This window comes from Notolabrus celidotus, chromosome 12 (assembly GCF_009762535.1).
Source record: "Notolabrus celidotus isolate fNotCel1 chromosome 12, fNotCel1.pri, whole genome shotgun sequence".
NCBI classification, from domain to species: domain Eukaryota; kingdom Metazoa; phylum Chordata; class Actinopteri; order Labriformes; family Labridae; genus Notolabrus; species Notolabrus celidotus.
In genome coordinates this window covers 20,506,939-20,522,500 of record NC_048283.1, presented here as the reverse complement: position 1 = coordinate 20,522,500, position 15,562 = coordinate 20,506,939, and the positions used below count along the sequence as shown (strand labels likewise).

The window sequence follows — 15,562 nt, the reverse complement described above, 5'->3', positions numbered from 1 at the left end:
ATCAATGGCTTTTAATAGTCCGTGAAATAACTTCCACCTCTGAATGACGTTTCATCAGTGGCCATGGCCATATTTCCAACATCAATGTAAAAATGCTGACGGGGATAAAGCATTACTGCAAGGTGCAGTATGTAGAATTTTGCTGTGTTTATCAGAAGAGACTTTGTGTAAATGGAACCAAATATTTATAAGTAAGTTTAAATTTGTATATAATCACCTGAATATAAAAAAAATATATATTTTTTTTTAACTTACAATGAGCCTTTTATATCTACCTAAGAAGCTCTTACACAGAGGCAGCCATCTTGCACAAACGTTTCTAAAGTAGCACAGAATGGACAAACTGTAAGCGTAGGAGGAAGAGGAGGAAGAAGAGGAGGAGGAAGAAGAAGAAGAAGAAGAAGAAGAAGAAGAAGAAGAAGAAGAAGAAGAAGAAGAAGAAGAAGAAGAAGAAGAAGAAGAAGAAGAAGAAGAAGAAGAAGAAGAAGAAGAAGAAGAAGAAGAAGAAGAAGAAGAAGAAGAAGAAGAAGAAGAAGAAGAAGAGCTGTTTTTGTTGAGCTTGAAAGACTTTGTATAGAAACATTTTCAACTGTAAAACTTGACAAATGCAGGATCATATCATGCAACAAAGGAGCCTCTATTTCACGACTGCTTCATTGACGGGAGGGGTGAGCAATATTGTGAAATATTCCTACACACTGTCCCTTTAACCTTTTTATGTATCATCGTAGTTGTTTATTTTCTTGTGTATTTTGTTTTCATATTTACCACATTCCTACCATATTAATATATTTATATGAGGGGAAATTCATTTAAGAATAGGAATTCTAGTTCATTTTCCGTTATTTTTTACATGCTGGATGCGACTTGAATTTTATATAAAACAGACTATCCCATGCATGTCTTAAATTCCTTCGTCCAAAGCTAAAAGTGATTACACGATGAATGCATAGCGTACATAGTAAAGTAATGTGTAGCGATACTTCCTAAATAATGGTTTAAATATCTCATCTAAACAGTGGCCAATGCCTTGCATCCCACCAGTGCATCAAAAGAGACTAGTAGTATTATTTGAACAGCTTCAATACCATTGTCGTCCTGACCTAAAAAAACATGCTGAGACCAGTGTTTGCCATCATCACTTAATAATTAACCTGAAACATAAATATTTTTTCTCTCTTACAAAGCACTTGCTAGGTGCTGCCATATTACACAGTGGATTATTGTTAAACAGAAGAAAAAACAAGGCAATTTCTAAGAGTGCTTATTAATTAAGGCATGGGATCAGTGCATTGGCTGCCATACTCACTGATACCAGATACCACATTTAAGACATTTCCAATTCCAGTATTGTTTTTGGAGAACTCAAATATTCTGTTGGGCTGTGCTACATGCTCTTGAATGTAGTCCACTAAATTCTAATTGAACTGCAACGCTCTGAAAATTAAACTATAACCATGAAAGGGACATTATCTTTTCAGGCAATGACATAAATAAGCACATCTAACTTCTTTAAACATGCAATTATTCCAGAAGAGATGCAAAGTGAGAGAGTGCTTCACAATGTCACGTCTCTGCAGGTTAATAATTGAAAAATTAGATTTTTTTTTTGTAATTATATATTCATTGTGGCTGGCTTTTAACAATACTGTGGAGAGGCGAGAGATAAATTCTTGTTGAAAGAGCAAACAGTTTTTTTAGGGTTCTGTAGATACAACTCTCTGCTGATAGCTTGGTGCTGTTTAAATAATCAAGCTTGAGTGCACTACAGAGAGTCTTCATCATTAAATTTACATTTCTGCACAGTTTAGAGGAAAATATAACAGCAGCATGAGAGGGTCTACAACAAAAACATTGTTTTAACAAAAAGAAAACCCTGCAAAACATGATTTTTTTTTATGTTAAAAGAGACGTGTACAAGAGGTGTGGTAGCCCTGTTTTTTTCTGTCCACTATAAAAGGTCTCACTGACAGAGAAAACCATCTTTCTGTCATTACGGACCCCTGTCAGGCACTGATGACTGTTCACACAATGACAAATAAGTAACACCCCCTTCTTCCATCAACAGGGAATGGAGCAGGAACAATATGCTGCTTTAGCTGTGGAGGGTTGGAGACAAGGAGGAGGTGGATGTACTCACGGTTGGGAGTGATGAGGAGGGTCTGTTTAGAATTTTTTGTAAAAGTTGCTGGAGACAAAAAGTGTGCCATGGGGACCCCTCCATCAATCTAACAGTGTCCCGCCCTCCCCAGCATGGAGACTTCGCTGCGTGTGTCTGTATGTGTGTGGGTGAATACAAGGGTGTGCAACAGGGGGTCAGATGGATATGAGGCACTGCAAGTGGTCCTCCCATATGGTTGTGTCCCACTGCTGGTAGGAGGTCTGCAGCCTTTATCTATGACAGACAGTGGGTCTTAAGATCCTCCACACACTCTGCCCTGCTTCAAGCCTAAGCCCACAGGGCTGAAGCTGTGAGAGGTGGAGAGCAGTGTCCCAATGCAGGAGCAATTCCCCATTTCCCCTCAGTCTTTTTTTTTTCCAAGAAAGAGAGAAAAGACCTCTATGACAGCCACCACTCAGTTGGCAGGGGACTGAGGATGCCTACTCTGTTATATGGCAAAGACTATCTTTCCTCACCGCCACACACACACACATACTCATATAATCATGCTTGCCTGCACACACACTGACATGCACAAATGCCCCAGCATGGCTTCTCCCTCCTCTGAGGGTTGAAGCTGGTTCAGAGCAGCAGCATTGTTGGAGAGGCTTAGTGAGGGAGAGGAGGAAAGTCTACAAGAGAAGGAAGAGAACAGCTGTGAGAGAGAGGAGAGACAGTCACAGAGATGCCAGGAGACACTGAGCCACATCACATTCCTAATCGACTTGCTGCCGACTTGCAAATCCAGCGTTCTCGTTTGTCTATGCAAGGTCAACTGTGAGATGTGCTGAAACAAAGTGAGAGAGACAGGAGAAAGGAGATGAGGAAAGACTGGTTGAGTACCTGGTTCAGTGAGGAACCACATGAGTAGAGGGAGGTGACAGGGTCTAGATTTAGGACAGTGTGTCGGCTGCTGCATAAGGTGAATTTTAAAAGTTGTGTCCTCCACAATGCCACCTTGTTACCACTCAAACCTCCAGGAAGTCATTTTTCACACAGACCGGTGTGTCATAGCGGATAGGGGTTATTCTTTTATCCTTTGACCCAGATTTGAGGGAGGACTGCACAGGGGACATGAAAGACGTGGACCTCCCAGCAGAGTCAGGGTCATGTGCAACCTGAACACAGGCGCACACCGGCACAGCCAGCCAAGCAGAAAACACTATTATGCTTACACATAGTCCATGCAGACATACAGAGCACACATGGTTGCAATACTGCACGCATGCACACACATCTTCAAAAACATTTCTCATATGATCAAGATCCTCCAGAGCATGGTTCCTCACATGGCAATCGAGTCTTCAGACACACCTGCTGTTGCTCCCACGGACTGCCTGCCCCTCCCCCTCCATGAACATGCACACATATCAGTTCCAGTGAAGGAGCATGTAATCACATATGTGTAATGAAATATTATCACGGGGAAAAACAACCTGCCTCAGCTGAAAAATAAAATAACGAATACACCTTTTAATATGCAAATACTGTGAGCTCCCACATCTGTTCATTTGTGTACATATTGACCATTGCAGCTCTGAGTGCTTCCAGACATATGAGAAAGTATTTTAACAACATGGGGATAAGTTAAGCTGTAAGCATAGCAAAGGTGAAGGAGAAAAATGATTATATTTTCCTGTACATCATATAAAAGCCTGTAGTGACATTCACTTGGGAAAAACGAAACTAGATTCAACAAGACCGAGGTGAGTTTGTTCGTATGTCAAATGTAACCTCGTCTGAGAAGAGAAAGAAACTGTATATTAGGATGGAATATGTAGAGAATATTGGCTGCATACAGATAGATTGAAGTCACGTTGCTGGCTTAAAGAAAAGGCAAGGGAAAGGCATCAAGTAAAGAATGAGGACTGTTTTGATAAGAGGTCTGGGCATGAGAGAAACAGAGGAGTCAGAATGACTCAACACATCAAGAGCCATCTGAAAGAGCGAGTTCAGATGTAACATGCAGTATAATTAACTGCATAAGTTGATTAAGCAGGCAGTAAGTTATACCAGCTATAAGGCAATGTGTGATTAATGTAGGATTTTTGTCCATGTATCTAAAGAAAATGAGCAAGTTTGAGCACACGTGTGTACATCATATCATATGTGATATGAGATGTATGTATATATATTATATATATAGATGTATTGATTTAGATATATAATGTTTTAGCACCACCCAGGTTCTTACATCCCTTAATTAATGCTTGGTTTGAGCAAGGATTGATTTCTAAATTCTCTTACTGGTGTACAAAGCACTATGTGACTTTGCTCCTCGGTATTTAAAGACATGCTGATCATCTACACACCAGCTAGAACTCTCAGGTCCACAGGTAGAGGTCTTTTGACCATCCCACAAAGAAACTCAAGGAGACTGAACGTCCCATCTGAGGATCTGAGAAGGACCCCAACAGTCACAACATTTAAAGGTGGACTGAAAAAACTTCATTTTCTTACCAGTTTATGCTAAAGCTTCAAATGTGCGTGTGAGTGAGTGGTAAAGGGTGTATGTGTGGGGGAGCATTTATCTCTGTGTGGGCATATTTGTGCTGTGGAGGTTGTGTATATCCTTCTCATCACTATCATATCTCTCTCTGTCACTCTTAATCTCCTCTATCCCTCTTTCCAACCCTAACTCGGTCGATGCAGATGGCTGTCTAACATGAGTCTGGTTCTGCTCGAGGTTTCTGCCTGTTAAAAGGACGTTTTTCATTGCCACGCTAACTAGCTAAATACTGCGAGGTGCAATGCTCATGTTGGATTAAGATGAGATAATATTGAGTCCTGTCAGTAAGAGGGGACTGGATCTCATCCTGTCTTGATGTTGGGTCTCTGTTAATAATTTAACATAGAATGGTCTAGACCTTCTATCTTTGTAAAAGCATCTTGAGATAATGTGTGTTGTGATTTGGCGCTATACAAATAAAGATTGATTGATTCATTGTATGTGTTGGTATTTATATGTGCGTGTATGTTTGTATGTGAATCTTTCAAAACTGACGTGTCTTGAATTCATAGTTTCATAATGTTGTTGTAAATGTGAAGCACATTGTGTTGCCTTGTGTATGAACTGTGCAATATAACTTAAGTTTGATTTGACTTGACACTAGAAAAAAAACTGCGAAGGGTGTAATGAACACATTTACAGAGGGAAATGGGAAAATGTACAGGCGACAACCTGGATGCACTGTCAACACCATATTGGACCTCTGCCAGTGTTAAATATGGTCCCTCACCTGCAACCAGATGGTTCCTCACTTCTGACCAGCACTGAAACACTTCTATCCTTCCCTCTCAATTTGTTTTGTCTTTCCAACAGTCTCCCACCTTCCCCCTCAGCGAGGGTTAATGGCTAAATGCTGCCATATCTGCAGCTCAACTTATTCTCACAAACGATTGTGCTGTCACAAAAAAAAAAAAAAAATGTCTTAACTGTGGATATGAGTGACAGTCCTTGGCCAGGCTTCTACAACTTCGCCTTATGACCACTGAAATCCCTTCAGGTGCACTTCTTGTTAGAGGTGACAAGTAAGCCTGAGAAGAAAGCCATTACCAGAGAAGAAAGGTATCAGGCAGCCTCCTGCTGGTATAAATTGAAATCAAATACAATGGCTCCAAGCCAAGGAAGTGTTCTGGGAAATCTAATATTGCCATTTCCTTGCGCTGCCTTGCTGGTAATTCTAGTGAAGTTTTCTTTCCTCTTATAAGAAATGTCTTTGGCAGGGTTTCTTGATTTAGGAATGGAGGAGAATGTTTTTCTCCATTTATTTATAAAGTATCTTTAAAAGAGCAATGTCCTGTAAAGTTCCCTGCCAATATTTCTAAAACGTCTTACTTTCCAACCCACTATTAGTAATCCCTCGTTACCTCCTCAGTAATTGCAGTCTCCTCTCTTCCTCCTCTCTCGTCACAGTAAAGCCTGGGAGCTTGGCCACATGGTTCAGGGCTGGGCTACAATGCACAAGGACGAGGGGGATGAGGAAACTAGTGGGGGTTCAGAGGCATAAAAGTTCCTTTCTTCTCCGCCCTTGCCTCTTTTCTTTGAGCCAGAACAGAGGGTTGCCACGGCGATGAGGTTGGTCTGTCTCCCACGGCGTGGTCTGGGAAGAGCAGCAGCTTGCTCTGACATTTACTCAGGCTGGAGGAAACAGAGATGATAGAGGAGAGAAACAAACAGACAAACACACACACGTATGTAGATGGAGAAGAGAGAAGAGGACGCGTTAGCAACTGGCGCAAGCAGAAAGTGGTTGGATTAGACGATATCACCTGTAACATCAGAGGCCTGACACACACATGCAAGACTGGCTGTCACTGCCTTTCTATAAACCTTTTATCTTCTTCAGTGTCCATTCATCCCCAACTTCTATTCCTGGCCTCCTTTTTCATTTGTTCTCATTTAGATGTTGCCAGCAAGTCAGCTAGCCAACACATATTTCCATCCTAATCACATTCACTGCCAAACACATGCACACAACCAGCAAACAGACATTAGCACAAACAAACACACACATACAAACCATGGCCGTCCTACTGAGAGGAACACTACCAACCATGCCAACAAGTTCTGCAGTCAAACCTGGGAAATTTGGCCAAGGATTCTAGTGAACCCAGCTTGACAGATTTTGATTCATATTTGAGGACAGGAGAAGTTGACCCAGGAAAACAGCCATCTAGTGGAGTCCTTTATGTCACTTATTGATTGGTATGTGTCTGTGTGCCTGCTTGAAAACCCACAGCAAGTTAGAAACACACGTTTTATCAAAAGCTGTTCAAACACCGTTTCCGATTAAAGGAAGAGAATAGAGTAGAAAGAGCTAAGAGGAAAATAACTGATGTGATGTGGGCTTAAAAGATTAGCATGAGTGCAATATACTGCTGCTATTACAGTAAATATTCTGTGTTTTTTCCCTTATGGACCAGTTAGCATTCAACCCCACAAGAGGCAGAAAAAGAGGAGATGTGCACAATGCAAGTCATGCAACATTCACCACCCTGCTGATAGAGTTGGCAGCATTTTTACATCCATATGTGCCACTTTAGGGAACTTCGGTATGAATATGCTAATGCACACTTTTCTCTCTGACTCTGAAATACACAGGGCCCTCTGTCAGTCGTGAATGAGCTTTGTATTCTCTAAGACTCCAGCTCCAGTGGAAATGTTCACTTTTACCCTCTCTCTGATTCTTCTGAATCTAAATAAAGGGAACTTCAATGGGGATACTCTTTGTTACCATTACCCACATGAACACAGAGGAAAAAGAGACATTGCTCCCAACATGACAACAAAACTTTTCTTCTTCTCTGAGCAGTTTTTCTGCCATGTATCCTGTAGGACACCCCAGTAAAATTCACACAGCAACGTTTGGTCTGATCTGTTTGAAGCTTAAAAAGGAAGAAAAGCTCAACTGCAACATTTCTTAAAAAATAAAAATGAGACGGCAATGATAATTCAGAGGTCTCATTGTGAGCAGTATGACAACTACTTTCTGCCAACTGTTCATCTCCATGCAGTAGGACAAAACTTTTAATAACAAGGTCTGTGGGTTATCATAAGCAACTGTGTCACTGTATCTGCAAACACTGTGGCTTGCTGCAAAGTGCCAGCAGTAACATCCGAAATAATAAAACTTGGAATGTCAGCTGTGTTGAGATAGAAGTCTCCTTTAGAAATCTTCATTTTTATGCTTTTAGTGATTTTTCTAACCCCAGAAAAATTAAAGACTAAAAACCAAGCCATGAAACCTCCCCTATCAAGGCCTTTTTCTTCTTCTTCAAACAGCAGAGTGCAATATTATAATGAATATTTTTCAGCATTTGCCAAACAGTTTTGCTCTTGTATAGTCTGCCAACTCATTAGAAAGATATCTCTGCACTTAGCATTGAGTCAGCCTGAATAAATGGGCTCATGTGGTACTGATGACCAAGAAATCTATAAGCAAAAGGTAACTTAAAAGCTGATCTTCAAAATGATGATTGGATGTCATTTCTTGTTTTGTAACATATGCCACAGAGAAAATAAGTTTGGATTTGTGTATCTGTTATCCGTTAGTTGCTTTCAATGTTGAACAAAAGTTAAAAAACATGATTAAGTTGAGATAAAAATTACAAATCAATTAAGTTTTTAGATACATTCATAGCATGTGAGTTTTACTTTACTTTTTTTGCACACATTAATATACACTCACCAGTTCATAGACTTAATATAGACAGTGGTTTTCTGCCCAATTGGGTGGTTTTGTGTTGGATTGTGCAGTTCAGAAAAGGCTTAAATTGGGCAGGTGGACATCATTTGGGCTGTTTTTTCATGAGTTGGGCAGGTTTTTAATTGTATTATACATTTCAGCATGTTAAAGGTATGTGTGAGGAAACCATTACTTAACTAAATACTGTCACATCTAGTCACTAAGCACAACATTCTAGTGGGAGGAGATAGTTACTGTAAGTATAAGGCACACAGCGAATTTGGGCAAAGCTATTTGATGACTCTTACATTCATATGTGGAAGGTAACATTAAGTCCAGAAAGTCAGTATGCCTATATGGTGTATTTTATGGCAGTTAAAATAGCATCCCAGAACTTAATATTGAATATTTGTGGCATTTTTTGTGTGCAATCTGGTGGTATTAAGCGTCTTTGAGTACTAAGAAAAGCGCTATATAAATTCTATGAATTATTATTATTATTATTTGGACAGCTTTGGGGCTGGAAAATATCAGCTTTATCTGGCAACACTGTATACAGACAATACTCTCATTAACAACTTCTATTAAGTGATATAGCCCACTGGTTTGTACTGATCAATGTTGGTTCTGTAGCTAATTAGCTAACAGCTAACATCAAACACAATCAGAGAAGCTACCTTATTATGTAGGCCTATTTAGTAAATCTATGAAGTATTGTAAATAACATGACATCCCCTTCAAGGTTAGCATCTGCTGCATTATTTTGAGTCCATGTTGCCTTTCAAGCTTTCAAGCCATGTTTAGCCCATAGACTGTAAAAAATATGGACGTAGTATCCGTGACGTCACCCATCTGTTTCTGAAGAGCTGTTTTGAGACCAATCGGCTGCGGCAGCCATATTGCTTCTGTCGAGCCAGTGTGACGTAAAGAGGCGGGCTTTGAGCCTCCTAGCCAACAGCTGCAGTGTTCCTGCAGGCAGCTGTGCCTCTCATTGGAAGACTAGTAATCTCAATATCTTCAAAATTACCGAATTAGAAAAAAATTCACCCCCCTCACAGTGAGAGGACATCGAGAAATTAGCTATTCAGACTACACTAATCTTTTGTTCCAGGCTGTAAACATGTTTATTAATGCTGCAAAGATCGTCTTTTCCACATTCATGTGTATGTGACTTCCGGTACTTCCGGAGCCAGCCTCAAGCGGATCCTTGATGAACTGCAGCTTCTAACACTTCCGCATTGGACTCATATTTTTAGACCGGAGGTTGCCGCTTGGTTTAGCCTTTGAACCATTGACATGGGCATTAGCATGTGCAGCCTGGACAGACAATATACGGTGGCCCTGAAGTGCAAATCACTACAGCAAATCAGAAAACACAACGGCAAATCAGAAAACACCACGGCAAATCAGATAAAAACCACAGCAAATCAGGTCAAAGGATAGACCAGTCTAATCAGCGACGAGTCATGTACCCTGAGGGCACATACTTCTTCCAGTTTGGTTAATGATGTAATGTTTTCTGATTTGCCGTAGTGTTTCCTGAATCGCCGTTCTGATTTCTGATTTGTCGTTGTGTTTTCTGAATTGCAGTAATGTTTTCTGATTTGCTATAGTGTTTTCTGATTTCTGATTTGCCTTGTGATTTGCACATCAAGGCTACCGTAAACATGCCATATGTCCCTGTACCTCCTTGAATGCTGAAATGCTTTCTCCCCCCCCCTCATAAACAGCCAGTTTAGCTTTACTGCAACAAAAAACAAAACAAATAATGTTTAAAATAATAAATAATAACTTCTCCCCTCAGCTTTCTATTTGGTTAGTGAACCTCTCTTTGGATGTACTGGGTAAGGGAAACATGTAGCAGCTGATAAAAACGTTCAAACTTTAATAAGTAAATGTTGGCACTGTATGTCTCAGCAGAATGGCCAAAGAGGCTAACATTCCTCACAACAAGCTTCATTTGAACTGGACAACTGCTAAGGGAGCTAATGTTAGCTTGTTTGCTTGTATGGGGTGTTCACACGAAACGCGAATAAAATAATTCGCGCTGCTAATGATAAGCTACTGTGTTTTTGTGGATTTTGCTAGCTAGCCGCACCTGACAGGTAGAGAGGACTCCTCCAGCGACCCAAACAACGACATTTCCAGCATTAAATCGAGATGAACAGACATGGATCCTCTACCTCTTCCCTCTGAGAGACAGAATGATGGATATAGACGTCATGTAACGTGAGTCAAATACACCCACAGTCCCTAAAATTACATAGTACCTGCTGTTGTTCCTTTTAACGCTATATTGCTATGTGAAACTTATCTTTCTTGTTGAGTTAATGTTACCTACTGTGCAGTGTCTGCCTGAGCTCTGAAGCTGTTGTAGTTGGTATCCACACAGATGGTCAGTAGAGACAGAACCTGCAGTGTTATGAATACATTGGAATTCCCTCCATGTTGCACCATAGCCTAATGTTTGTTCAGTCACCTGATGGCTGTGTTTGAGTTGTGATTGAGGCCAGTGGACAGAGATTCTTGCTTTGGAGACTTGCTTCAATCTTTTCTTGATTTTGTGCTCATGCTTAAACAAGCATAATGCAGGTCAAGCATGAGCACAAAAGGGTGTATAAGTCATCTTTTGGTTTTGGTCATAAATCATTCAAACATTTTGCTACTTTAAATGTATTGTTTCTTATATGACTTGACTTGGCCTTTGATCTATGGAAATGAGTGTTTAATTCCATCTTTTGAAATGAAAATAGCTGCCCCCGTGGTTTGACTGGGCCATAGTTTCTACTGAATTTTCTAAAACCATATTACTTACCAAATTCTTCATGGTTTCTTCTTCTTTTGAAGGTGTGTTAGCAATGAACATAGCATAACTTGGCTCATGTCACATTTGTGGGATAATAAATGCTCATCTTTCCAAATTCAAGAAATGCATTGATGCTACAAACACGCAGTGGTGGACAGTAACAAAGTAAATTTACTTGAGTACAGTACTTAAGTACATTTTTTGAGTATCTGTACTTTACTTGAGTATTATTTTTGGGGGGATACTTATTACTTTTACTACATTCAGAAGACAATTATTGTACTTTTGACTCCACTACATTTCTATCAGTGCTCTAGTTACTCACTACTTTTGCTTTGACGTCAGCTCATGAATTTCCTTCTCTTTTCTGAAATCTGATCCTTAAGACAGTAAAATGTGTTTGTGTAGTTCTGTTTGTCTCAGTGGTTTAGTCATACCTGTATATCGTGTGTCTCCATGGTTGAACGTGGAGCAAACACAGAGCAGTTAATTTAGAGGTGGTAATGATGGCTATATTTCTCCACCTGAGCACATGGTCATATCTTCAGCCCGTGTTAGAGTTTTTTGAAATGAAGAATGATACGTATCGTTGGAAATGTTCTCCTTGTTTCCCACTCTGCTCAAACAAACAAACATTCACTGTCCAACCTGAGGAAGCGAGCTGAGCTACGTAACATTTGTTTCATTCCAGATGAACATCATAAGTTGTCTGTGCTTGGAGTAACTTAGTTTCTGTTTTTATTCCATGGTATAGTTTTTAGAGATTTTAAAGGTGACATATCATGCAAAATTGACTTTTTAATGGTTCTTTACCTGAAATATGTTTCCCTGGCATGTCTACAAACCCCCCGAGAATGAAAAAAATCCATTCTGCCCCTGTTCTGATTTCTACACCTTTCTGTAAATGTGTGTGAAACGAGCCGTTTCAGACTTCCGTGTTTTTGTTACGTAACAACAATATCCGGTCTGTCACGGAGTCAGAGCTCGGAGCTTGCTCAGCCCATAGACTGTATAAAATAATACTGAATCCCCCCTCCGTTTTTCATTACCTGCACAAATGTGTGCTAACAAGGAGCTTAGGAGGGAGGCATGCTACTTGTAGGCTGTCTTAATAAACACAAAGGTCGGTTTTACTCCCCACGTCTGGATCTAGTGGATGATTTTTATTTGTCATGGATAAGTGCTAGCGCTAGTTAGCATAGCCACATAGCGACATGTTCGTAGCTGTGTACCAAGACACACGTCTACATACTGATAAATAAAACAACAAGAAACACTAAATCTGTGACCAATCCTTCAGAAAGGTCCTGCTACAGGCGCCTCTCCGTCAGGATCAGATTCAGAGGGTTGAAGTAACGTGATCTCTGAGCAGCCGTGTATATTCAGCCAACATGTAAACATTAGATCAACGTGCTGGAGAGCCGAGGCACATCCACTTCCGGAGGGGGCGTGGTCAGAGGGAAAACAGAGTGTTCTGAGGAGGACTGAAGAAAAGGACTTTTCAGGCATGTCAAAATCTGATTTCAAAGTGTTTTTTTGAGCATAAACTTTAAAGACATGTTTTGGGGACCTCTTAGACCAATATATATTGATGAAAAAAGCGTGATATGTCACCTTTAAGTAATGTTTTCTAGATAAACAAAATGTAACTGAATATGTATTCTTGACTGCACTTATGTATTGTGAAAATACAGTGTTTTGAGATTTTTAAAAAAGGACTTTAAATACTTAAGTATTTTTAAAAGCAAGTACTTCAGTACTTTAACTCAAGTCATAATTTGACAGAGCAACTTTCATTTGTGTTGGAGTAATATTTGACCTGGAGTATCTATACTTTGACTGCAGTAATGAAGCTGTGTACTTTGTCCACCACTGCAAACACGATAAGTCAGAAACTGAACCATGTTTTACTTCAGATTTTAAGATATTTATCTCACTTTTGCTTATCAAGATGCAACTCTCTCCACTTGTAAACTTAGACTCCTTACAATGAACACACGCTGACATGGTCACATCTTTCATTCACTCTCTGTCTCATCAGAACATTTGGTCACTCCCGCTGTGATGCGAGCATAAAAACCGACCAAACGATGCTTTGTAGCAGATGTATCCATCTTTGTGTATGATCTTATCACTTGCCCAAGGCACTTTGCTTCAAACCAACGGGGGTCTTGAACTTGTTCCTCTCTGCCACGTGTCCTATCTCCCCCTCAGTCTCAGGGGGTCAGTCATTCTGCGGAGGCTGAACTCAGGGAGATGTGAGCAGCAGGAGTGAGATGAGCCTGGAGGGGATCTTCTCACCCTGAGACGAGTGATTACTTCGCTGGGACTAAGTTATGCTAATGCATTCGTCTCCAAAAGCACCGTGATTATTTAGAGTTCCTCACCAACTGTTTTAGATTTCGCTCGCTTGCTATTTTATGCAAAGATGCTTCTTTTTTTTTTTTTTTTTTTACCCCAGCGCTTCGTTGGCACAGCGCTTGCCGAGCTGAGGGAGATAAGAGGGGTGAGAATTCAGAAGATTGTTGAATTCTTTGCCCTTATTTTAATGTGCCCTTGATGTGCGAACAAATGCAAATCAAAAATATGTCTCCTTTTTTTCTCCTGAAAGTATCACATGTCGCAATTTCACAAAATGACAGTGGAGTGGGATAGAGCAGCTGATATTGCATATAGTATATCATTTCACTCTTTTCTCTGGCCTTTAAAATTGGCCTATGTTTTATTAAAAGACTTTGAGCACTTTCGCTGTAATCCATACAAACTTGATATGTTCCCTCCCTGTCTCTGCCCTCGAGTTGAACTCCCAGTTGTCCTATTTGGAGCGTTTTGATGCCATATTCCACCTGGTGCTCTGCTATGTGTGCGGTAAGGACGCCGCCTGGCCTGGCAGCGGTGCTCCTATGAAGCAGCATCAGGGGATATCAGAATAATACCTGACTGAATATGTTAGAGCATATTCCCTCTAATCCTGAGCACAGTGTAATCAGAGGAGGATTGGCTTCCTACCACTGTGACCGCACCAACACATGTGATTGGTCTGCTAAAACTATGCAAAGGTGTGTGGGCGTGGGTGGGGGTGAGAAGTTGGGAGGGAGAGGAAGTAGAGGTTACGAGGTTTTTAAGAATTGAAGGACTTATGGGGGAAGGAAAATAAAAAAGAAAGTAAATGAGAAAACAGGAGAGAAGAGGATAAAATGCTGTATCAGATGCAGTGGCAAAAAATGTTCCAGGGGTGAGGAGGAGGTGATGGTCAAGAAACAAGGGGAAATAGAAGAAGTTGCAGGGGGATTTAAAAGGATTCTGAAGGCCTGCAGGGATTTGCTGAGAATTCTGAGAAGATTTCTTGAAATGAGAGCACTGCCCAGATGCGCTGCAGAAAGCAGCATCTGCAGCATTAATTACAATAGCCCCCCCCGCCTCACCCCCGCCGTACTCTGCCACCTGTTTCCTTTCAATGGCCCCACTATACGTGAGTGAAATCCAGGAATCCACATTCAGCACTACGGCTGATGCAATCTCATACAACCTGCATCCCTCCTCCCACCACCTCTGTCTCCACCCCATTCAGCCACACATACACAGACACACACCACCGCAAACAATTCCCTGTGGGTATCTTGATGTCTTATCTATTAGGAAGTGAAAGTGAGAAAGAGAGCAAATAAAGGCTCTCTGTCACCTAAGATGTCTTGTCCAATGCGGTTCGTCTCTTCCTCGCTGCTGAATTGATTTGGCGAGTCAACCGCTTCACTGATGGAGAGATTGTCGGCCCCACGAGGACAGAGGTGCACTCTTGTTTGCGGCGTGCCGTGCACATTGCCATGTCTGAGCTGTGTTGTGCCAGTGTTGTGGCCCGCTACATATTGCTGCTATCTGAATCCAAAGATTACATCTGCTCAGCTGGGATTGTTTTCATGCAGCTCTCACTGAAGGATGGTGAAATTGTATCACAGATTAAGTTCAACCTATTTCACAACCCTCTGACCAGCGGCCGGCTAAGATAATGTGGGTCGACCTTTACCTTCTGTGATCTTGGGGTGAGAGCGGGACAGTGTCTGTAAAGTGACATGGATCATATAAAGTATGTCAAATGTACGTTAAAGAAAGATCTGCAGAGAGGATTTGGATAAAAAGAAAAACCAGCTTTAGATAAACTCTCGGCATCAGCAGATTTCCCACATAAGAATGAGTAGTAAAGGCCTGGGCTTATCTGAATGGAGGTGAAGGATTGATAGGGGGATGCAAAAGCAGTACAAGCCTCTTATAATTGAAGATCTCTTGCAGAGACAGAGAGCTTGGCCATGTGACAGACTGCATCCACCTCCCTGTGCTCGCACGGACCTGCAGGCTGCTTAACCTGCAGGCTGTCAGCTCTGTCGCCCTTCTGGCCCAAATACCACAGGG

At 41.0% G+C, this 15,562-nt stretch overlaps 2 protein-coding genes across 4 annotated transcripts in view; one reads left to right on the top strand and one right to left on the bottom strand.

The window, feature by feature from the left end:
- Positions 1-10,764, bottom strand: part of nphs1 (NPHS1 adhesion molecule, nephrin) — an 80,763-nt gene extending 69,999 nt beyond the window's left edge. Inside the window, exons 1-4 of the mRNA XM_034698063.1 lie at positions 10,687-10,764; positions 10,448-10,541; positions 6,197-6,302; positions 6,032-6,115 (exon numbers count right to left, since the gene is read on the bottom strand). Of these exons, the coding sequence (XP_034553954.1) occupies positions 6,032-6,115; positions 6,197-6,302; positions 10,448-10,521 (264 nt within the window). The 5' untranslated portion in view covers positions 10,522-10,541; positions 10,687-10,764. The remainder of the gene's footprint in view (positions 1-6,031; positions 6,116-6,196; positions 6,303-10,447; positions 10,542-10,686) is intronic.
- Positions 10,238-15,562, top strand: part of kirrel3l (kirre like nephrin family adhesion molecule 3, like) — an 81,684-nt gene continuing 76,359 nt past the window's right edge. For all 3 annotated transcript variants that reach the window (XM_034698069.1, XM_034698068.1, XM_034698067.1), the window contains exon 1: positions 10,238-10,578. The gene's annotated coding sequence lies outside the window, so the exon portion shown is untranslated. The remainder of the gene's footprint in view (positions 10,579-15,562) is intronic.